The following is an 18,533-nucleotide window of genomic DNA, read 5'->3' as shown; positions in this document are numbered from 1 at the left end:
GTTGGTTATGCAAAACTAGGGAATGGGTCATAAAGGGATTATCTATCTTTTAAAACAATAAATATTCTGGTGTTTACTGTCCCTTTAAGTAAAAAAATGATAATTTTCCATTGTTCTCTCTAAGTATTGAGCTTAGTTTTCCAGACAAATATAAGATAAGGAAGCAAGTGTGTGTACACAAAGTGATAACAGAATGAGATATGATATTACCTGAAGCTCAGCCCATTATAATAGGCTGTGGTTTAAAAGCACAAAACCAGCTACTTCATATACACAAACCTGAAAATGCAATTTCTCATACATTTTATACTCTGCAGCTTGCATAACAAGTCATTGAAAAATACATTAATATAAAAATAATTTTACAGTGTACTGTCCCTTTAACTGACCAATGTTATTCCATTTGGCTTGTTCACTAAATAATCGAGTGATAACCGAAATTTTAGAGAATATACTGCATAGAATAGAATAGGAACTGAAAAAGAGAGAGGCTGATAAAGATGGAGATGTTGTAGAGTCTCCTTAGTGAACTTGGTAAACCGTTATATTGTAATCCTGAATCCCCTACCTTCTCATCCCACTGGAAGTCTGGCGTAATTGTAAGTTCCACCTTTAGAGTGGAACGAGTGATGGGTTGTAAATGCACAGCTAGGTCAAGCTTTGGGAAAAGGTGAACATACTTATGGATTGTTTTCCCCATTTTTGGCATCCGGATCAGTTCACCTAGGACAAGATAAAAGGAAAAGAAAGCATAACACATATTAGTGGGATAACACAAAGCTCATTTAAAGGGACATGAAACCCCCAACATTTTCTTTCATGATTCAGATAGAGAATACATTTTTAAACAACTTTCTAATTTACTTCTATTATCTAATCTGTTTCATTCTCTTGGTATCATTTGTTGAAGGAGCAGCATCGCACTAACGGTTTCTAACTGAACACATGGGTGAGCCAATCACAATCAAGATTATATATATATATATATATATATATATATATATATATATATATATATATATACACACACACATACACATATACATATACATATACATACATACACACACATATACACACACACATACATACATACATACATACACACACACTCGTAGCAGGTGCACTCTCACCTTTACACAACTGCCAGGGTGCTAGTAAAAATAGCTGGTCTTTTTTGTGAAATATTTACTTGACAAAAAACTGTGACGTTTCGAGGACAATGTATCCCCTTCTTCAGACCAGGTCTGAAGAAGGGGATACATTGTCCTCGAAACGTCAGTTTTTTGTCAAGTAAATATTTCACAAAAAAGACCAGTGAGTGCAAGTTTTTTGTGTATATATATATTAGAGCTGCAACAACTAATCGGCATAATCGATAAAAATCGATTATGAAAATAGTTGTCAACGAATCTCATAATCGATTAATCGGTTTGCAATTAGTTGGTCTGTGCACAACACCAGCTGCTTCCCTCAAATGAACTCCTGCATATGGTATTGTGTTTTATGGTTATGTCCTTAGCCTAAAGGACGTCTACTTTTCACTTTTTCAGGACATGTGCAACCGAGATATAATAGTCATCATTTGGATTGTTTATATTAAATCTGGTAATTTGGAACTATGCTTTTCATGATATAGTGCCAAGCTTGTTGTTTACACCTTTCCCCTAGATTGATGGGAGTTATTTAAATTGATGTGCACTATTATCTGTTTGCACAATTATTAGCGTATTGCTTGCTATTGCTGATTATATGTACTGTATAAATAAATGTGTAAGGCTTTGTGCTGTTAACCTCTTAAGGACATATGACGGAATTTTTCGGATATGACATATGACGGAATAAAACAATTGAGCAAACTGAAAGCTGTGTCCTTAAAGGGCTAATGATATACAGTCCTTAGCGCTTTTAATCTTGTTTTTTATTGTTTTTTTATATTTTTAATAAATTGTGATATGTACCAGATTCAACCTCAATAATTCGTTATTTTTAGAGTGGACTAGATATTTCCCCTAACCTTATAGCTGGTTATTTACCATTGCATATAGATATTCAAGATATTTTTATGTTAGAATGAAGTCAACGGTTACTTTATTAAGAGGTCCCTTGCCAAGGTAGAAAACACTTAGCATTGGTGAAGAGTTAACAAAGATAAATATCCCACTTTGGTGAAATTGGCAAAACCCTACTTATACACCTCAACAGCCTTTTCTCTGCTGCAGGAAATATAGCTGCAAACAGAGAACCAGCCTTAGCCAGAAGCATGTGGACATGTTGAGATTTTTGAATTTCAATGCAAAGTTTCTGAAAGAGTGAACAACAGAATGTTATTAACAGTGATAGTCTAACTCTTTCTAGTTCTACCTCTTTTCAAACAGTTTGTGGTTTTGTTTTGTTTAATTATAAAACTGTGCTCTGCTGCTTAAAAATTGAAGAAACAGTTGTGTTAATGTAAAGTTTTAGTCTGAAGTTTATATTTGTAACACTCATTATGTGGATTTTATTTAAAATATAGAAAACTATTATTGATTCTCTTTTTATCCGATTAGTCGATTAATCGATTATGAAAATAAGTTAGTTGCAGCCCTTATATATATATATATATATATATATATATATACACACATGCAGCCACCAATCATCTGCGAGAACCCAGGTTCTCTGCTGCTCCTGAGCTTGCCTAGATAAAGCTTTCAGCAAAGGATAACTAGAGAAGGAAGCAAATTAAATAGAATTAAGTAAACTGGAAAGTTGTTAAAAATTGTATTCTCTATCTTAATCATGAAATAATTTTTTTTTGGTTTCATGTCCCTTTAAAGAGGAAAAAAATGAGAAAGATACAAACTATAAGATACAGATCCTTCCCTACAAGAGGGTAATACTGAATATATTCACCTATTTCATTGTGGTTCAAATCATACAACCGTTCAAAAGGAAAATTTTTCTTCTCAATCTTCTTTACCACTTCCTCTGGCAGCTTCTTGAACTGGCGCAATGGACACATGGACTGCCACCTGTAACAAGACGTTAGAGCTCAGAGTGGCGCCAACAGAAAAGGAGGAGTATGACCATAGACCAACGTGATGCTTACATTCTCTTGTCTATCATCTTGCAGAGGTTCAGAGTCTTGTCAGTAAGCTGTGCCCATCCTCTATTCAGCACAATCTCAAATATTGCTCTCATAAGACGTCCTGCAGACTGCGGGAGCAAAAACAGGGCGAGAAAATCATTTGTTGCATGGAACAGATCAGTTAAATATAATAATACAAACAATTCAGTGCATATATCTAGCTTTTAAATATCAACACAATATAATGTCCTACAAATGCATTATTTGAACCACAATTTAAAGGGACACTGGCCAAAATGTAAATGCACATAGTTGACATATCTTTGAACAGAAAAATATTTACAATATACATGTATTGGCAAAAATGCTTCTAGTAAAAGTTATCACTGTTTTGGAGTTAGCATTTTTCTCTGCATGTGAAACATTACTGGATATTCTCAGTGCACTAGCATTTTAAATACTACAGCTGCTCAGAGCTCCAGTAGGGCTTGCATCATGTCAGCAATGATGCAAATTGAGTCATTACCAGCTAATAAAAGCACCTTAGGCTCTCTGAATGCTGGTGCACAGTGCATACTTAAATACATATTTGAAACAGCTATAGCTTTTATTAGAAGCATTGTTACTAATACACGTATAGTACAAAAAATGCTTCTATTCAAAGCTGAGATGCATCCATGTAGATTTCAAATTTTGTCTGGAATGTCCCTTTAAAAACAAAAAAAACTGGAAACCCCAACCCGAAAATATGGTGCGTTTTTTTTTTTTACAACTCTGCACTGAATTGTAATTTGCATACTCTTGCCATAAGACTCAAGTATTGACGGGATTCTTTGACAGACACAAACTGTATATAAGTACGTGTATCCTAGCTCATAACCGCCTACATTTCAAGATACTGTACCTGAGTAACATAGACCATATCTGCCATCAGGGCAAAGCCTTCAAGCTTCAGTTGTGAAATGAAGGCTTGGAGAAGGACGTTAATCTGTAGGGAGATAGAGAGCAGTAGTCAGGTGACTGTACATGATTTCGCAACAATAAGAGTTGGCTGTCAGTGAGACTCACCTTGGCACTTGGTTCCTCAATACTTTCTTTAACTGGAATAGGAACTCTCTCAAGCAGTTTCTGCAGCTCCAGCTTCTCCTCCTATTCACCAAACAGAATTAAATTAAGCCCCTAGTAATAACACCCCTATTTCTTACCGTCATACATCTTTTAATCCTATTTGCACTGGACCTTTGTGTAAATGTCTAGGAAAGAGATTCCATTTTATATATAGCTTGTGCGATTTATCTAGCAGTCCCTCTGAAGGTCTTTAAAAACATCACAGAACAAGCAACCTGAAATATACTATCTTGGAAAGTTATATTGAATAAAAATGGCACTAGAGGATGATACATACAATACTAGTTAAGTGTGACTGATAATACAATCACTTTGTTCCCTTCAAACATTTCTTTACTATATACATGGGATACAATCCAAACTGTTATTAGTTTCAAAAATAGGGCATTAAGACACCAGAGTGTCTGGAGTAATTTATTAGTTACCTTTTTATTTTAATAGCAATACATACTAAAAAAAATTAAAAAGATAAAGCCAAAATAACAAAAAAAAAACATAATTTATGTAAGAACTTACCTGATAAATTCATTTCTTTCATGTAATTAGCAAGAGTCCATGAGCTAGTGACGTATGGGATATACATTCCTACCAGGAGGGGCAAAGTTTCCCAAACCTCAAAATGCCTATAAATACACCCCTCACCACACCCACAATTCAGTTTAACAAATAGCCAAGAAGTGGGGTGATAAAAAAGTGCGAAAGCATATAAAATAAGGAATTGGAATAATTGTGCTTTATACAAAAATCATAACCACCACAAAAAAAGGGCGGGCCTCATGGACTTGCTAATATGAAAGAAATGAATTTATCAGGTAAGTTCTTACATAAATTATGTTTTCTTTCATGTAATTAGCAAGAGTCCATGAGCTAGTGACGTATGGGATAATGATTACCCAAGATGTGGATCTTTCCACGCAAGAGTCACTAGAGAGAGGGAGGGATAAAATAAAGACAGCCAATTCCTGCTGAAAATAATCCACACCCAAAATAAAGTTTAAAAAAAAAAAAAACATAAGCAGAAGATTCAAACTGAAACCGCTGCCTGAAGTACTTTTCTACCAAAAACTAAGAAAATACATCAAAATGGTAGAATTTAGTAAAAGTATGCAAAGAGGACCAAGTTGCTGCTTTGCAAATCTGATCAATCGAAGCTTCATTCCTAAACGCCCAGGAAGTAGAAACTGACCTAGTAGAATGAGCTGTAATCCTTTGAGGCGGAGTTTTACCCGACTCAACATAGGCAAGATGAATTAAAGATTTCAACCAAGATGCCAAAGAAATGGCAGAAGCTTTCTGGCCTTTTCTAGAACCGGAAAAGATAACAAATAGACTAGAAGTCTTTCGGAAAGACTTAGTAGCTTCAACATAATATTTCAAAGCTCTAACAACATCCAAAGAATGCAACGATTTCTCCTTAGAATTCTTAGGATTAGGACATAATGAAGGAACCACAATTTCTGTACTAATGTTGTTGGAATTCACAACTTTAGGTAAAAATTCAAAAGAAGTTCGCAACACCGCCTTATCCTGATGAAAAATCAGAAAAGGAGACTCACAAGAAAGAGCAGATAATTCAGAAACTCTTCTGGCAGAAGAGATTGCCAAAAGGAACAAAACTTTCCAAGAAAGTAATTTAATGTCCAATGAATGCATAGGTTCAAACGGAGGAGCTTGAAGAGCCCCCAGAACCAAATTCAAACTCCAAGGAGGAGAAATTGACTTAATGACAGGTTTTATACGAACCAAAGCTTGTACAAAACAATGAATATCAGGAAGATTAGCAATCTTTCTGTGAAAAAGAACAGAAAGAGCAGAGATTTGTCCTTTCAAAGAACTTGCGGATAAACCTTTATCTAAACCATCCTGAAGAAACTGTAAAATTCTCGGGATTCTAAAAGAATGCCAAGAAAAATGATGAGAAAGACACCAAGAAATATAAGTCTTCCAGACTCTATAATATATCTCTCTGGATACAGATTTACGAGCCTGTAACATAGTATTAATCACAGAGTCAGAGAAACCTCTTTGACCAAGAATCAAGCGTTCAATCTCCATACCTTTAAATTTAAGGATTTGAGATCCTGATGGAAAAAAGGACCTTGCGACAGAAGGTCTGGTCGTAGCGGAAGAGTCCACGGATGGCAAGAGGCCATCCGGACAAGATCCGCATACCAAAACCTGTGAGGCCATGCAGGAGCTACCAGCAGAACAAACGAGCATTCCTTCAGAATCTTGGAGATTACTCTTGGAAGAAGAACTAGAGGCGGAAAGATATAAGCAGGATGATACTTCCAAGGAAGTGATAATGCATCCACTGCTTCCGCCTGAGGATCCCGGGATCTGGACAGATACCTGGGAAGTTTCTTGTTTAGATGAGACGCCATCAGATCTATTTCTGGAAGCTCCCACATTTGAACAATCTGAAGAAATACCTCTGGGTGAAAAGACCATTCGCCCGGATGCAACGTTTGGCGACTGAGATAATCCGCTTCCCAATTGTCTATACCTGGGATATGAACCGCAGAGATTAGACAGGAGCTGGATTCCGCCCAAACCAGAATTCGAGATACTTCTTTCATAGCCAGAGGACTGTGAGTCCCTCCTTGATGATTGATGTATGCCACAGTTGTGACATTGTCTGTCTGAAAGCGAATGAACGATTCTCTCTTCAGAAAAGGCCAAGACTGAAGAGCTCTGAAAATTGCACGGAGTTCCAAAATATTGATCGGTAATCTCACCTCCTGAGATTCCCAAACTCCATGTGCCGTCAGAGATCCCCACACAGCTCCCCAACCTGTGAGACTTGCATCTGTTGAAATTACAGTCCAGGTCGGAAGCACAAAAGAAGCCCCCTGAATTAAACGATGGTGATCTGTCCACCACGTTAGAGAGTGTCGTACAATCGGTTTTAAAGATATTAATTGAGATATCTTTGTGTAATCCTTGCACCATTGATTCAGCATACAGAGCTGAAGAGGTCGCATGTGAAAACGAGCAAAGGGGATCGCGTCCGATGCAGCAGTCATAAGACCTAGAATTTCCATGCATAAGGCTACCGAAGGGAATGATTGTGACTGAAGGTTTCGACAAGCTGAAATCAATTTTAGACGTCTCTTGTCTGTTAAAGACAGAGTCATGGACACTGAATCTATCTGGAAACCCAGAAAGGTTACCCTTGTCTGAGGAATCAATGAACTTTTTGGTGAATTGATCCTCCAACCATGATCTTGAAGAAACAACACAAGTCGATTCGTATGAGATTCTGCTAAATGTAAAGACTGAGCAAGTACCAAGATATCGTCCAAATAAGGAAATACCACAATACCCTGTTCTCTGATTACAGAAAGAAGGGCACCGAGAACCTTTGTAAAAATTCTTGGAGCTGTAGCTAGGCCAAACGGCAGAGCCACAAACTGGTAATGCTTGTCCAGAAAAGAGAATCTCAGGAACTGATAATGATCTGGATGAATCGGAATATGCAGATATGCATCCTGTAAATCTATTGTGGACATATAATGCCCTTGCTGAACAAAAGGCAAGATAGTCCTGACAGTTACCATTTTGAACGTTGGTATCCTTACATAACGATTCAATATTTTTAGATCCAGAACTGGTCTGAAGGAATTCTCCTTCTTTGGTACAATGAAGAGATTTGAATAAAACCCCATCCCCTGTTCCAGAACTGGAACTGGCATAATTACTCCAGCCAACTCTAGATCTGAAACACAATTCAGAAATGCTTGAGCTTTCACTGGATTTACTGGGACACGGGAAAGAAAAAATCTCTTTGCAGGAGATCTCATCTTGAAACCAATTCTGTACCCTTCTGAAACAATGTTCTGAATCCAAAGATTGTGAACAGAATTGATCCAAATTTCTTTGAAAAAACGTAACCTGCCCCCTACCAGCTGAGCTGGAATGAGGGCCGCACCTTCATGTGGACTTAGAAGCAGGCTTTGCTTTTCTAGAAGGCTTGGATTTATTCCAGACTGGAGATGGTTTCCAAACTGAAACTGCTCCTGAGGATGAAGGATCAGGCTTTTGTTCTTTGTTGAAACGAAAGGAACGAAAACGATTATTAGCCCTGTTTTTACCCTTAGATTTTTTATCCTGTGGTAAATAAGTTCCTTTCCCACCAGTAACAGTTGAGATAATAGAATCCAACTGAGAACCAAATAATTTGTTACCCTGGAAAGAAATGGAAAGTAGAGTTGATTTAGAAGCCATATCAGCATTCCAAGTTTTAAGCCATAAAGCTCTTCTAGCTAAAATAGCTAGAGACATAAACCTGACATCAACTCTGATAATATCAAAAATGGCATTACAGATAAAATTATTAGCATGCTGAAGAAGAATAATAATATTATGAGAATCATGATCTGTTACTTGTTGCGCTAAAGTCTCCAACCAAAAAGTTGAAGCTGCAGCAACATCAGCCAATGATATAGCAGGTCTAAGAAGATTACCTGAACACAAATAAGCTTTTCTTAGAAAGGATTCAATTTTCCTATCTAAAGGATCCTTAAACGAAGTACCATCTGACGTAGGAATAGTAGTACGTTTAGCAAGGGTAGAAATAGCCCCATCAACTCTAGGGATTTTGTCCCAAAATTCTAATCTGTCAGACGGCACAGGATATAATTGCTTAAAACGTTTAGAAGGAGTAAATTAATTACCCAATTTATCCCATTCTCTGGAAATTACTTCACAAAAAGCATTAGGAACAGGAAAAACTTCTGGAATAACCACAGGAGATTTAAATACCTTATCTAAACGTTTAGAATTAGTATCAAGAGGACCAGAATCCTCTATTTCTAAAGCAATTAGTACTTCTTTAAGTAAAGAACGAATAAATTCCATTTTAAATAAATATGAAGATTTATCAGCATCAATCTCTGAGACAGAATCCTCTGAACCAGAAGAGTCAACAGAATCAGAATGATGATGTTCATTTAAAAATTCATCTGTAGAGAGAGAAGTTTTAAAAGATTTTTTATGTTTACTAGAAGGAGAAATAACAGACATAGCCTTCTTGATGGATTCAGAAACAAAATCTCTTATGTTATCAGGAACATTCTGCACCTTAGATGTTGAAGGAACTGCAACAGGCAATGGTACATTACTAAAGGAAATATTATCTGCATTAACAAGTTTGTCATGACAATTAATACAAACAACAGCCGGAGGAATAGCTACCAAAAGTTTACAGCAGATACACTTAGCTTTGGTAGTTCCAGCACTAGACAGCGATTTTCCTGAAGTATCTTCTGACTCAGATGCAACGTGAGACATCTTGCAATATGTAAGAGAAAAAACAACATATAAAGCAAAATTGATCAAATTCCTTAAATGACAGTTTCAGGAATGGGAAAAAAATGCCAATAAACAAGCTTCTAGTAACCAGAAGCAAAGAAAAAATGAAACTGAAATAATGTGGAGACAAAAGCGACGCCCATATTTTTTAGCGCCTAAATGTTTTTTGGCGCCAAAATGACGCCACATCCGGAACGCCGACATTTTTGGCGCAAAAGGACGTCAAAAAAATGACGCAACTTCCGGCGACACGTATGACGCCGGAAACAGAAACGATTTTTTTGCGCCAAAAAAGTCCGCGCCAAGAATGACGCAATAAAATGAAGCATTTTCAGCCCCCGCGAGCCTAACAGCCCACAGGGAAAAAAGAGTCAAATTTTTTAAGTTAAGAAAAAAATGATTGATTCAAATGCATTATCCCAAATATGAAACTGACTGTCTGAAAATAAGGAATGTTGAACATCCTGAGTCAAGGCAAATAAATGTTTGAATACATATATTTAGAACTTTATAAATAAAGTGCCCAACCATAGCTTAGAGTGTCACAGAAAATAAGATTTACTTACCCCAGGACACTCATCTACATGTTTGTAGAAAGCCAAACCAGTACTGAAACGAAAATCAGCAGAGGTAATGGTATATAAATAAGAGTATATCGTCGATCTGAAAAGGGAGGTAAGAGATGAATCTCTACGACCGATAACAGAGAACTTATGAAATAGACCCCGTAGAAGGAGATCACTGCATTCAAAATAGGCAATACTCTCCTCACATCCCTCTGACATTCACTGCACGCTGAGAGGAAAACCGGGCTCCAACTTGCTGCGGAGCGCATATCAACGTAGAATCTAGCACAAACTTACTTCACCACCTCCATAGGAGGCAAAGTTTGTAAAACTGAATTGTGGGTGTGGTGAGGGGTGTATTTATAGGCATTTTGAGGTTTGGGAAACTTTGCCCCTCCTGGTAGGAATGTATATCCCATACGTCACTAGCTCATGGACTCTTGCTAATTACATGAAAGAAATAGTTACTTTGCAAATTTAATTATAATATAAAAAAAAAAAAAAAAAAAAACACATTAAAAGCGATCATATATTCTGTGTACATTTAAGTCCCATTAATACAGAGGGCCAGAAAATTAGGTTGGTGCTCTGGATTGGAGCCCCAAGACACCCACGAGTACGCCCCATGCAGCAGCCTTTGTGTAACTGGATCCCTTTAAGGCCTCGCAGTTGTGAAATACAAAACCTATGTTTACGGTGTTATTACATAGTGTGCGTATGTGTGTGTCTGCCATAGCTCTTATGTATATGTGTATATGTATATAGAAAAGAAAAACACACACGTGTGCATGTACATATTTGTCTATGAATACATACACACACGTTTCTTTTTTTATATTACGCAATATAGATCATAAGGATGATCATAAGTTCTTAACTCCTAAATTTATGGGCTGGCTCCTATATTTTAAACAAAATTTGTTGAGCACTGGGGCAGGGAGACAGAAGTAGTGGCTCCCTCTAAAAAAATAAAAAAATAAATACAATCTACTGTTAATTTGAAATTCAGAGCTAAGTGCTATTGCATTGTCTTTTTATTGTGTATTTGCGGATCATGCAAACTGTCTTACTATAAAAGAATGCAAGTACTAACAGCACTGTATTACATAATCCCATGAATTTTTATAGATTCATCTCTTATTTATGCAAGTTTCCAAATCAAAGGAAATAGGCAAGAATTTATTATCGAGACCTAGAGAGTGAATGAACCTGAATATGTATCCACTTGCTCCAAGTGATCCATTCACAAGGATTTTTTTCATGCCACAAATAAGGCACACAAGCTTTAGAAGACACTGATGCATAAAATGCTGCAGATAAATGCACTGGCTATAAATGATAAAATCGCATTGCCCATTAAACTATTACCAAACCACATAAGTCTCTGCCAGGTCTCACCTCTCTGACTGTGATGTTCTTAAACTCTGATGACAAAGAGAAGACACGGAACAACTCAATCTCACTAAGAGTTGGCTTCAGAAGCTGGTTATAAGTTTGCATTGAATCATTGGTAATGTAGTAGTGGCTTGCAATACGACCCAACTCTGTCACCTAGAACAAAATAAAGAAACAGATGAGTAAATCGCTTTTTGCTTTATGCTGTAGTTTGGCATGTAGAAGTCTCCATGTATTCTGTACCTGTAAGTTCCCAGATTTCTTGTCATATTTCAGAAGATTGTTTTTGTCCAACATAAGGGCTGCTGTATGAATCAAGTCAAGACGCCTCTGTTCTAATAAGGGGTCAGATTTCAGGTCATCATGGGAAATACCATACAAGGTCGGTGACCGCAGCATGCGAATATACAGGTAGGTGTAACCTAGCCAGTTAACAGCATCCTAAATAATATAAGGGAAGATTCACATTACAATATATACTTTAGTATTGAAGCATTTACAATGTAGCATTCCTACTTGCTCACTAAGCATGTATAACCTCTAGTAAACTAACTAGATTCGTTTTTTAATCATTTGCAACTTAAACCTGTTGGTGTATAAGTGATTTATATCACATATGATTTTGACCTGCTCTGCCATGTTTCTCATTCCAAGACAACATGTGCTCTACATTCCTATGGTCAGTCTGGATAAAAAAAAAAAAAAAAAAAGTACCATACCTTTGCATTCTGCACATTTCCCAGCACAACTTCTGCATTCAGCATGTCTGGAAGCTTTGTCACTACTTGACTCTCTATTGGCAGCTGCTGGTTTAGCAAGGACAGATAATACTGCAACTCCCCATGGGATGTAATGAGGATTCCTTCACCTTTTGTGTCGTACTGAGGACGCCCAGCTCTCCCCAGCATCTATGGGAAGGATATAAATACGTCTACATAGTGACCTCTCTCATGATAGCCAATTAAGGAGTTAAAGGTTGAGGAAGATTAGGTAGGGAAAGAAAACAAAGAAATAAACATGTTTGTCTGCTGTCCTTTGTCTACAATAAAAGGTGCATCATTCCCTCTAACTTAAAGGGGCACTCAAGTCAAAATAAATTATTATGATTCAGAAAGAGCAGCAGTTTTAAGACACTTTACAATTTACATCTACTATCAAATTTTGCACAGTCTTTTTATATTGACACTTTCTTGGGGACAAAATCCTACTGAGCATGTGCACAAGCTCACAGGGTATACATATACTAGTCTGTGATTGGCTGATGTCTGTCACATGATACAGGGGGCCCGGAAAATGAGAAAAAATAAAGGTGTCAGTTAAAAATCGACTGCTTATTCGAAATTCATAGTAGGTATTAAATCATTGCCTTTTTATGATGTAATTGTTAATTATGCAATTCTACTGCATTGAGAGGTCCTTTAAAATATAGGTGAAAGCCAACTAGGTGTTTCCTATGAAGCAAGGGGTTAAACTGGTCCCTTGCTATAGAGAATGTTTTTTTTTTTACTGCCAGTTAAAAGACAAAGAACAAAAATCCTATACTCTAATTTGATAATCCCAACAAAATTACCTATTGGGCTCCACAGAGAACAGCTGGTCCCAAGTGGGCATTGCTGGTGAGCCAAAAGGCAGCAGCAAATCATGCAGTTGGGTCATGAGACTATCTGCTTATTGGTTCACCAGCCGTGCCTACTCAAGACCAGCAGTTCTCTGCAGCTCCTGAGCAGTACTTTTATAATAAGGCATAAAGGACCAATCCATAGTATGATATATTAACACAGTGTAATACACATATTTGCACACAACCCAAACCTAACACCCCTTTAAAACTAGCACTCAATTTCTCTTAAGAATTTAAAGTCATCATTTTCCCCATCCTCTGTGTCACGTATCCAATCACAGGCTTGTATACATATACTCCCTCCTGAATGTCCATGCATGCCTAGAACATACCGGTGACATCACAGATGATGTCATCAGGGTGAACATAAATGCGCAGGGGCCAGGTAAACTGCACAAAAAAGGTATGTGCATAGCATTACTAGAACAAGCAGCTATCACATCCTCTAGAAAAGCAACAAGAGCAATACATTTTTCCTGGAGAATCCTTGATCAGGATAAGATATATAAAGCTTTCTCTCTCTGAAGTTAAAAAGTAGTCAGTGCCTGTACATGTTTAGACCAACTACAGTGAAATTACATGGGAATTAGTAAGTGTGCCTGCACAAGATTTCTAACACATTATATATCACAGATTGCTCACTGGATGTAGCGTGGTAGTTAGAAATAACTTTAAATACACATAGAAACCACAGTGGGTAGGAAGGATACCACTTAGAGTTGCCACCTCAGCCATGTTTTCCTGGACACTTATGAGTTATACATGCTCCAGGGTGTGCAGGGAGGAACATGAATTTCAACCCTGGATAGCACTCAAATAGTGACACTGAACAGCACTATTCATGTTCCTCTCTGCACACCCTGCAGCATGTATTTCTCATAAGTGTCCAGGAAAACATGGCCGAGGTGACAACCCTAATACCACTGTATTAAAAAGTCCATAATAAAATGCAAATTACACTTATAATAAATGTATATTGCTTGTGATTATCAAGTTACTAAAGAGAACAGCGGCAGCATTATTGGTGACACGGCTGTGCTGTTCCATTTTATATAGGAATGTGCACAAGGTCAACAAACACACAGGGGTGGCAAGAGCAATCAAGCATGGGTGCACACTTGCATTGACTGTCATAGCGTCATTGCTGATGATCTACTGTACTTGATATTGACGCTCAGCAAAATATTTTGATGGTTTCAATATAGCATGTATTTAATTGTCTTTTAACGGACATGCAGAGTCGGTAGTGCTAAAATGACATGCTCTAATTTTCTTAAAAATGGATGATTTAGATAGAGCATGCGATTTTGAACAACTTTCCAATTAACTTCCATTATCAAATTTGCTTCATTCTCTTGGTAGCCTTTGTTGAACAGCTGGGAGTAATGCGAACACACCAATGATAAGTCATTAATGTGCAGCCACCAATCAGCAGCTAGCTCCCAGTAGTTCCTGAGCCTACCTAGGTATGCTTTTCAACAAAAGGATACCAAGAGAATTAAGTAAATTAGATAAAAGAAGTGAATTGGAAAGTTGTTAAAAAATCGCATTCTCTATCTGAATGATGAAAGTTTAATTTAAACTTTACTGACCCTATAAGTTTAGAATATTTTTGAGTGGGTCTGAACAGGCTTTATCCAACAACTCAGCAAATGTGTGAATTGTTCATTCTCACTGTGACAATATTTAGCCAGAAGTTACATGCACACTGACCTGAAGGATATCCAAGGCACCCAGCTCTGTCCAGCGACCCTTCTCAGGGCTGTAAACCTGAGTTCCTTTAATGATGACAGTATGAGCAGGGAGATTCACACCCCAGGCCAGAGTTGCGGTAGAGACCAGAACCTGTAAAATAGTAGTTAACATGAAGTGACATTTAGTGGTTAAGCAGATCTCTTAAAATATTACTCCTTAAACCTGTTACAACCCCTAAAGCTATCAAAAGACAACATGCTTAGAATAGTTTCTATATTAATCTTAAGGTCACTTTAGTTGCTATTTCGTATATAAAAATAAATATATATATATATATATTTTATATATTTATCATATCTATATCTAATATATATCTATCTATATCTCTATCTCTATATCTCCATCTCTATACATCTCTATCTATATTTATCTATATTTATCTATATCTATCTAATTTCATGTAACCTGCCAAGAGCTTATTTCAAAATGGAACCAAGTGCTAACAACATGCTCTCAAAGTTTGATGGACTTACTTTTATAAGTGAAAACAGAGACTTTTATTAATTCAACAAAATGCAAGAATTGCAGATTGATCTTAAAAAGTTACAGCATGTGGCTGAGTTTGTAGAATTTGACAAAGCATTTAAGAATAATATGCAATCATTTACCTTCCAGTCTGGCCACCGGTCCCCCCCAGTGTCCCTCCCGGTGCCTCAGGGAATTTTGCTGGCCCTCCCCAGGTCAATCCCGGCCCTCCCGGGTTCATCCTGGAATTTTGTAGGCCCTTCCCCGGTCAATCCCGGCCCTCCTGGTTCATCACTGAATTCTGCAGGCCCTTCCCCGGTCAATCCAGGCCCCTCGTGGCACTATAATGTCCCTCATATAGTTGGTGGGTATAGTGGGAGCACCTTGGCCTTAACCTGGGCCTTCCGCGGCCTTGTCCCAAGAATCCATTGCGGCAGCGTTGTCCCTCTTTTCTAGATGCTGGCGTCGGCGATGTCCGGGTCTCCGGGTGTGTCCCACGAGGTCCATAGTCCGGCGATGGGTGTTGCGCAGGCTCCTCCGGTGGCTTCGGCCTTCTCCGCGCCGACTTCTGGTCTCGGGTCCTCGAGCGGCGGTACTTCCGGTGACGTCACTTACGGTTCCTCCATTCAACGCCCAGCCGTGAAGAGGAGCGCATCAAGTTCCCCACGCTGCTCCGCAGGTAAGAAAGGAGTGCCGCGGGGGGAACTTTGGCTCAGGGGGTTAGGCCTTCAGGGGCGATGGTGGCTACCAGTGCTCAGGGGCAAAAAGCAATAGAGAAAGGGGGCAACGAAGCAGCAGGGGGGGCAAGTTTTGAGTTATAACAGGACATATGGAGCGGAAGTCAGTTCAGGTTATCAGGATAAAGGGGATAATAGAACCGCTAACGTGCGGTTAGTGGCTAAGGCCTCAGCTGGGGCAAAAAAAAATAAAGGTGCCGCGACACCTAATAGGCCCAGTATGTGTTGAATAAGTGGCGATAACATGGATTCTGATTCCACGGGCGTGGCGATTGTCACGGACGATGGCAGCATGGATGGGATAGACTGCACTGATATCCATAGTAGGCCGCAGGGCGCGACCACGGCGCCACCCGCTACTAGGATGGTAGTTACTAAGTCGGCTGCTAGGCAGGGTACCCCATCACAATTTCATAGTTTAGATATGGAATTAGCGCCAACTAGAAGTCGCAAGAATGCCCCTGCCCAGGCCCCTAAGTCAGTACACTTTAGCGAAGATATTGAAGATTTTTCTGAGGAAAAGCAGTGTGTGCATGTTGGAGAGGGGCGTGGTAAGAGTGCCTGAGGGGGGGGGAAGCATTGTGAGAGCAGGGGGAAGGGGAGAGCTGAACTTCCCCTGCGTAGTACTCCTCTCTTGCATTCTGTTTTTCAGCATAGCGACATGGCGACTACTGGCGATTCCGGAAGTGTCATGCAGAGAGAAACAAAGAGCGGTGCAGATTCCATGGTGTTGGAGGATGAGTGTCCATCGACTTCGGGCATGGTGGCGATACCGCCTAGGACGGGGTTGCAAACCGGTAAATCCTCAGTTTCAGTGGGTTTCACGTCATCCTCGGATGATTCTGGGTCAGAGAATGACAAAGAGTTGGGTTTAAATGCTAAGGATCATAAGCGCATGTACAAAATGCTCAGGTGGTTGACAGAAGAAAGAAAATCTGCTAGGAAGGGGTTGCAAAGATCTTCAGAACCTGTTACCTCCGAGAAGTCTGATAGGGCATCCCAACCCAGATCTAGTCAGTGAGGTACGTGGACCTGTTAACCGCAAGGTGGCACTCCACGGCGATACACGATCTTGGTCATCTTACGATTTGCACGAACATCTTAAAACTAAGACGGTTCGGCGCATTCAGGATGGGAAGTATGTTAATATCTTTGAGCTCTCTGTGGAAGTCTTAAGGCAGAAGGAGAGAGCCGAAGATGGGACCTGGCCAAAGAAATACCAGCGCCCTGACACGTTCCACGAATGGCGACGTTGTTTCAGGATTTACACTTCTTGTTTTTTAAAAAAATGGCCAGATTAGTGTTTAGCAATATTAAAATATATGGAGAACATGGAAATCATTGCGGAAAATTATTGTGATGGAGCCTGGCGGGATTATGATGAGGAATTCCGCAGGAAGATGGTAGGTAACCTTCTTCTGGACTTTGGATGTGTCGAGATGCAGCATTGGGCCCGGTTGGGTCCTGAGAAAGTCCAGGGGACTTCTGCTCCTCCAGCGGGACCACACCAGGTCCACTCTGCAAGTAGGTTTCGCAGACGCCCCGCCGGGGTCTGTTGGAAATTTCAAGATAAGCACTGCGTGCTGGGAACTGCATGTTCCTTTCGGCACGCATGCTGCAACTGTGGGGGATCTCACCCAGCCGCAGATTGCGTCAAGAAAAGCGAGAAACAGGATAGGGATGGATCAAGGGGCCCTGTTGTCATGAGGCTATTAAATGACGAAATTTGGTGTTCCCTTGGCAGGGAACAAAACGGAGGGCCCTTGTACATGTCTTACATTCTTAGGGATTGAAATTGACTCTGTAGCCGAGGAATGCAGACTTCCGACAGATAAAGTCCGGAAGATGCTTGAGGAAGTGAGAGGACTTGCTTCGCAAGTTGTTGCATGTCAAAATGAGCTGCAATCCCTGTTGGGTCTGCTCAACTTTACAGGGCGAGTCATCCCTATGGGGAGAATTTTACTAAAAAGGATGGAGCGCCTGTTCCCGGGGGTGACCTCCCCCAAGGCAAGAATAAAGATTACCAAAGACATGAAGGACAATCTCCAGGTTTGGGATCAGTTCCTTAGGGATTTCAATGGGGTTTGCATTTGGAGAAAATCTCAAACGTAGGCGCAGTCCATTCAACTTTTTTTACGGACGCTGCGGGGGCTTTCGGCTACGGTGCTTACCTAGATGGCTGAGCCGTGGCTTGTCGAATGGGCCGTTAAGGGGCTTACCAGGAACATGTGCCTCCTGGAGCTTTTCCCCATTCTGGTGGCGTTGGAGCTATGGGGGGGATGAACTTAAAAACAGTTCCATGGTTTTTTGGACAGACAATATGAGTGTGGTCTTTGCCATCAATGGACTCTCATCTTCATCCCCAGCAGTGGTTAGATATCGAAGGATTCTGGTCTTGGGATGCCTTAAGCGGAACATTGAGTTTCAGGCTAGGCATGTCCCTGGGGTTGCTAATACTATAGCTGATGCGCTCTCGTTTCCAA

At 39.4% G+C, this 18,533-nt stretch overlaps 1 protein-coding gene across 1 annotated transcript in view; it reads right to left on the bottom strand.

Annotated features, from left to right (window-relative positions):
• SNRNP200 (small nuclear ribonucleoprotein U5 subunit 200) overlaps positions 1-18,533 on the bottom strand; it is a 111,992-nt gene that overhangs the window by 49,186 nt on the left and 44,273 nt on the right. The window contains exons 19-27 of the mRNA XM_053718182.1: positions 14,807-14,938; positions 12,192-12,380; positions 11,716-11,913; positions 11,476-11,628; positions 4,139-4,219; positions 3,975-4,058; positions 3,092-3,198; positions 2,896-3,014; positions 569-723 (exon numbers count right to left, since the gene is read on the bottom strand). Of these exons, the coding sequence (XP_053574157.1) occupies positions 569-723; positions 2,896-3,014; positions 3,092-3,198; positions 3,975-4,058; positions 4,139-4,219; positions 11,476-11,628; positions 11,716-11,913; positions 12,192-12,380; positions 14,807-14,938 (1,218 nt within the window). The remainder of the gene's footprint in view (positions 1-568; positions 724-2,895; positions 3,015-3,091; positions 3,199-3,974; positions 4,059-4,138; positions 4,220-11,475; positions 11,629-11,715; positions 11,914-12,191; positions 12,381-14,806; positions 14,939-18,533) is intronic.

Source organism: Bombina bombina, chromosome 6, assembly GCF_027579735.1.
Source record: "Bombina bombina isolate aBomBom1 chromosome 6, aBomBom1.pri, whole genome shotgun sequence".
NCBI lineage: Eukaryota > Metazoa > Chordata > Amphibia > Anura > Bombinatoridae > Bombina > Bombina bombina.
The sequence above is the reverse complement of the archived record's forward strand: the minus strand, read 5'-3'. Positions and strand labels throughout refer to the sequence as shown.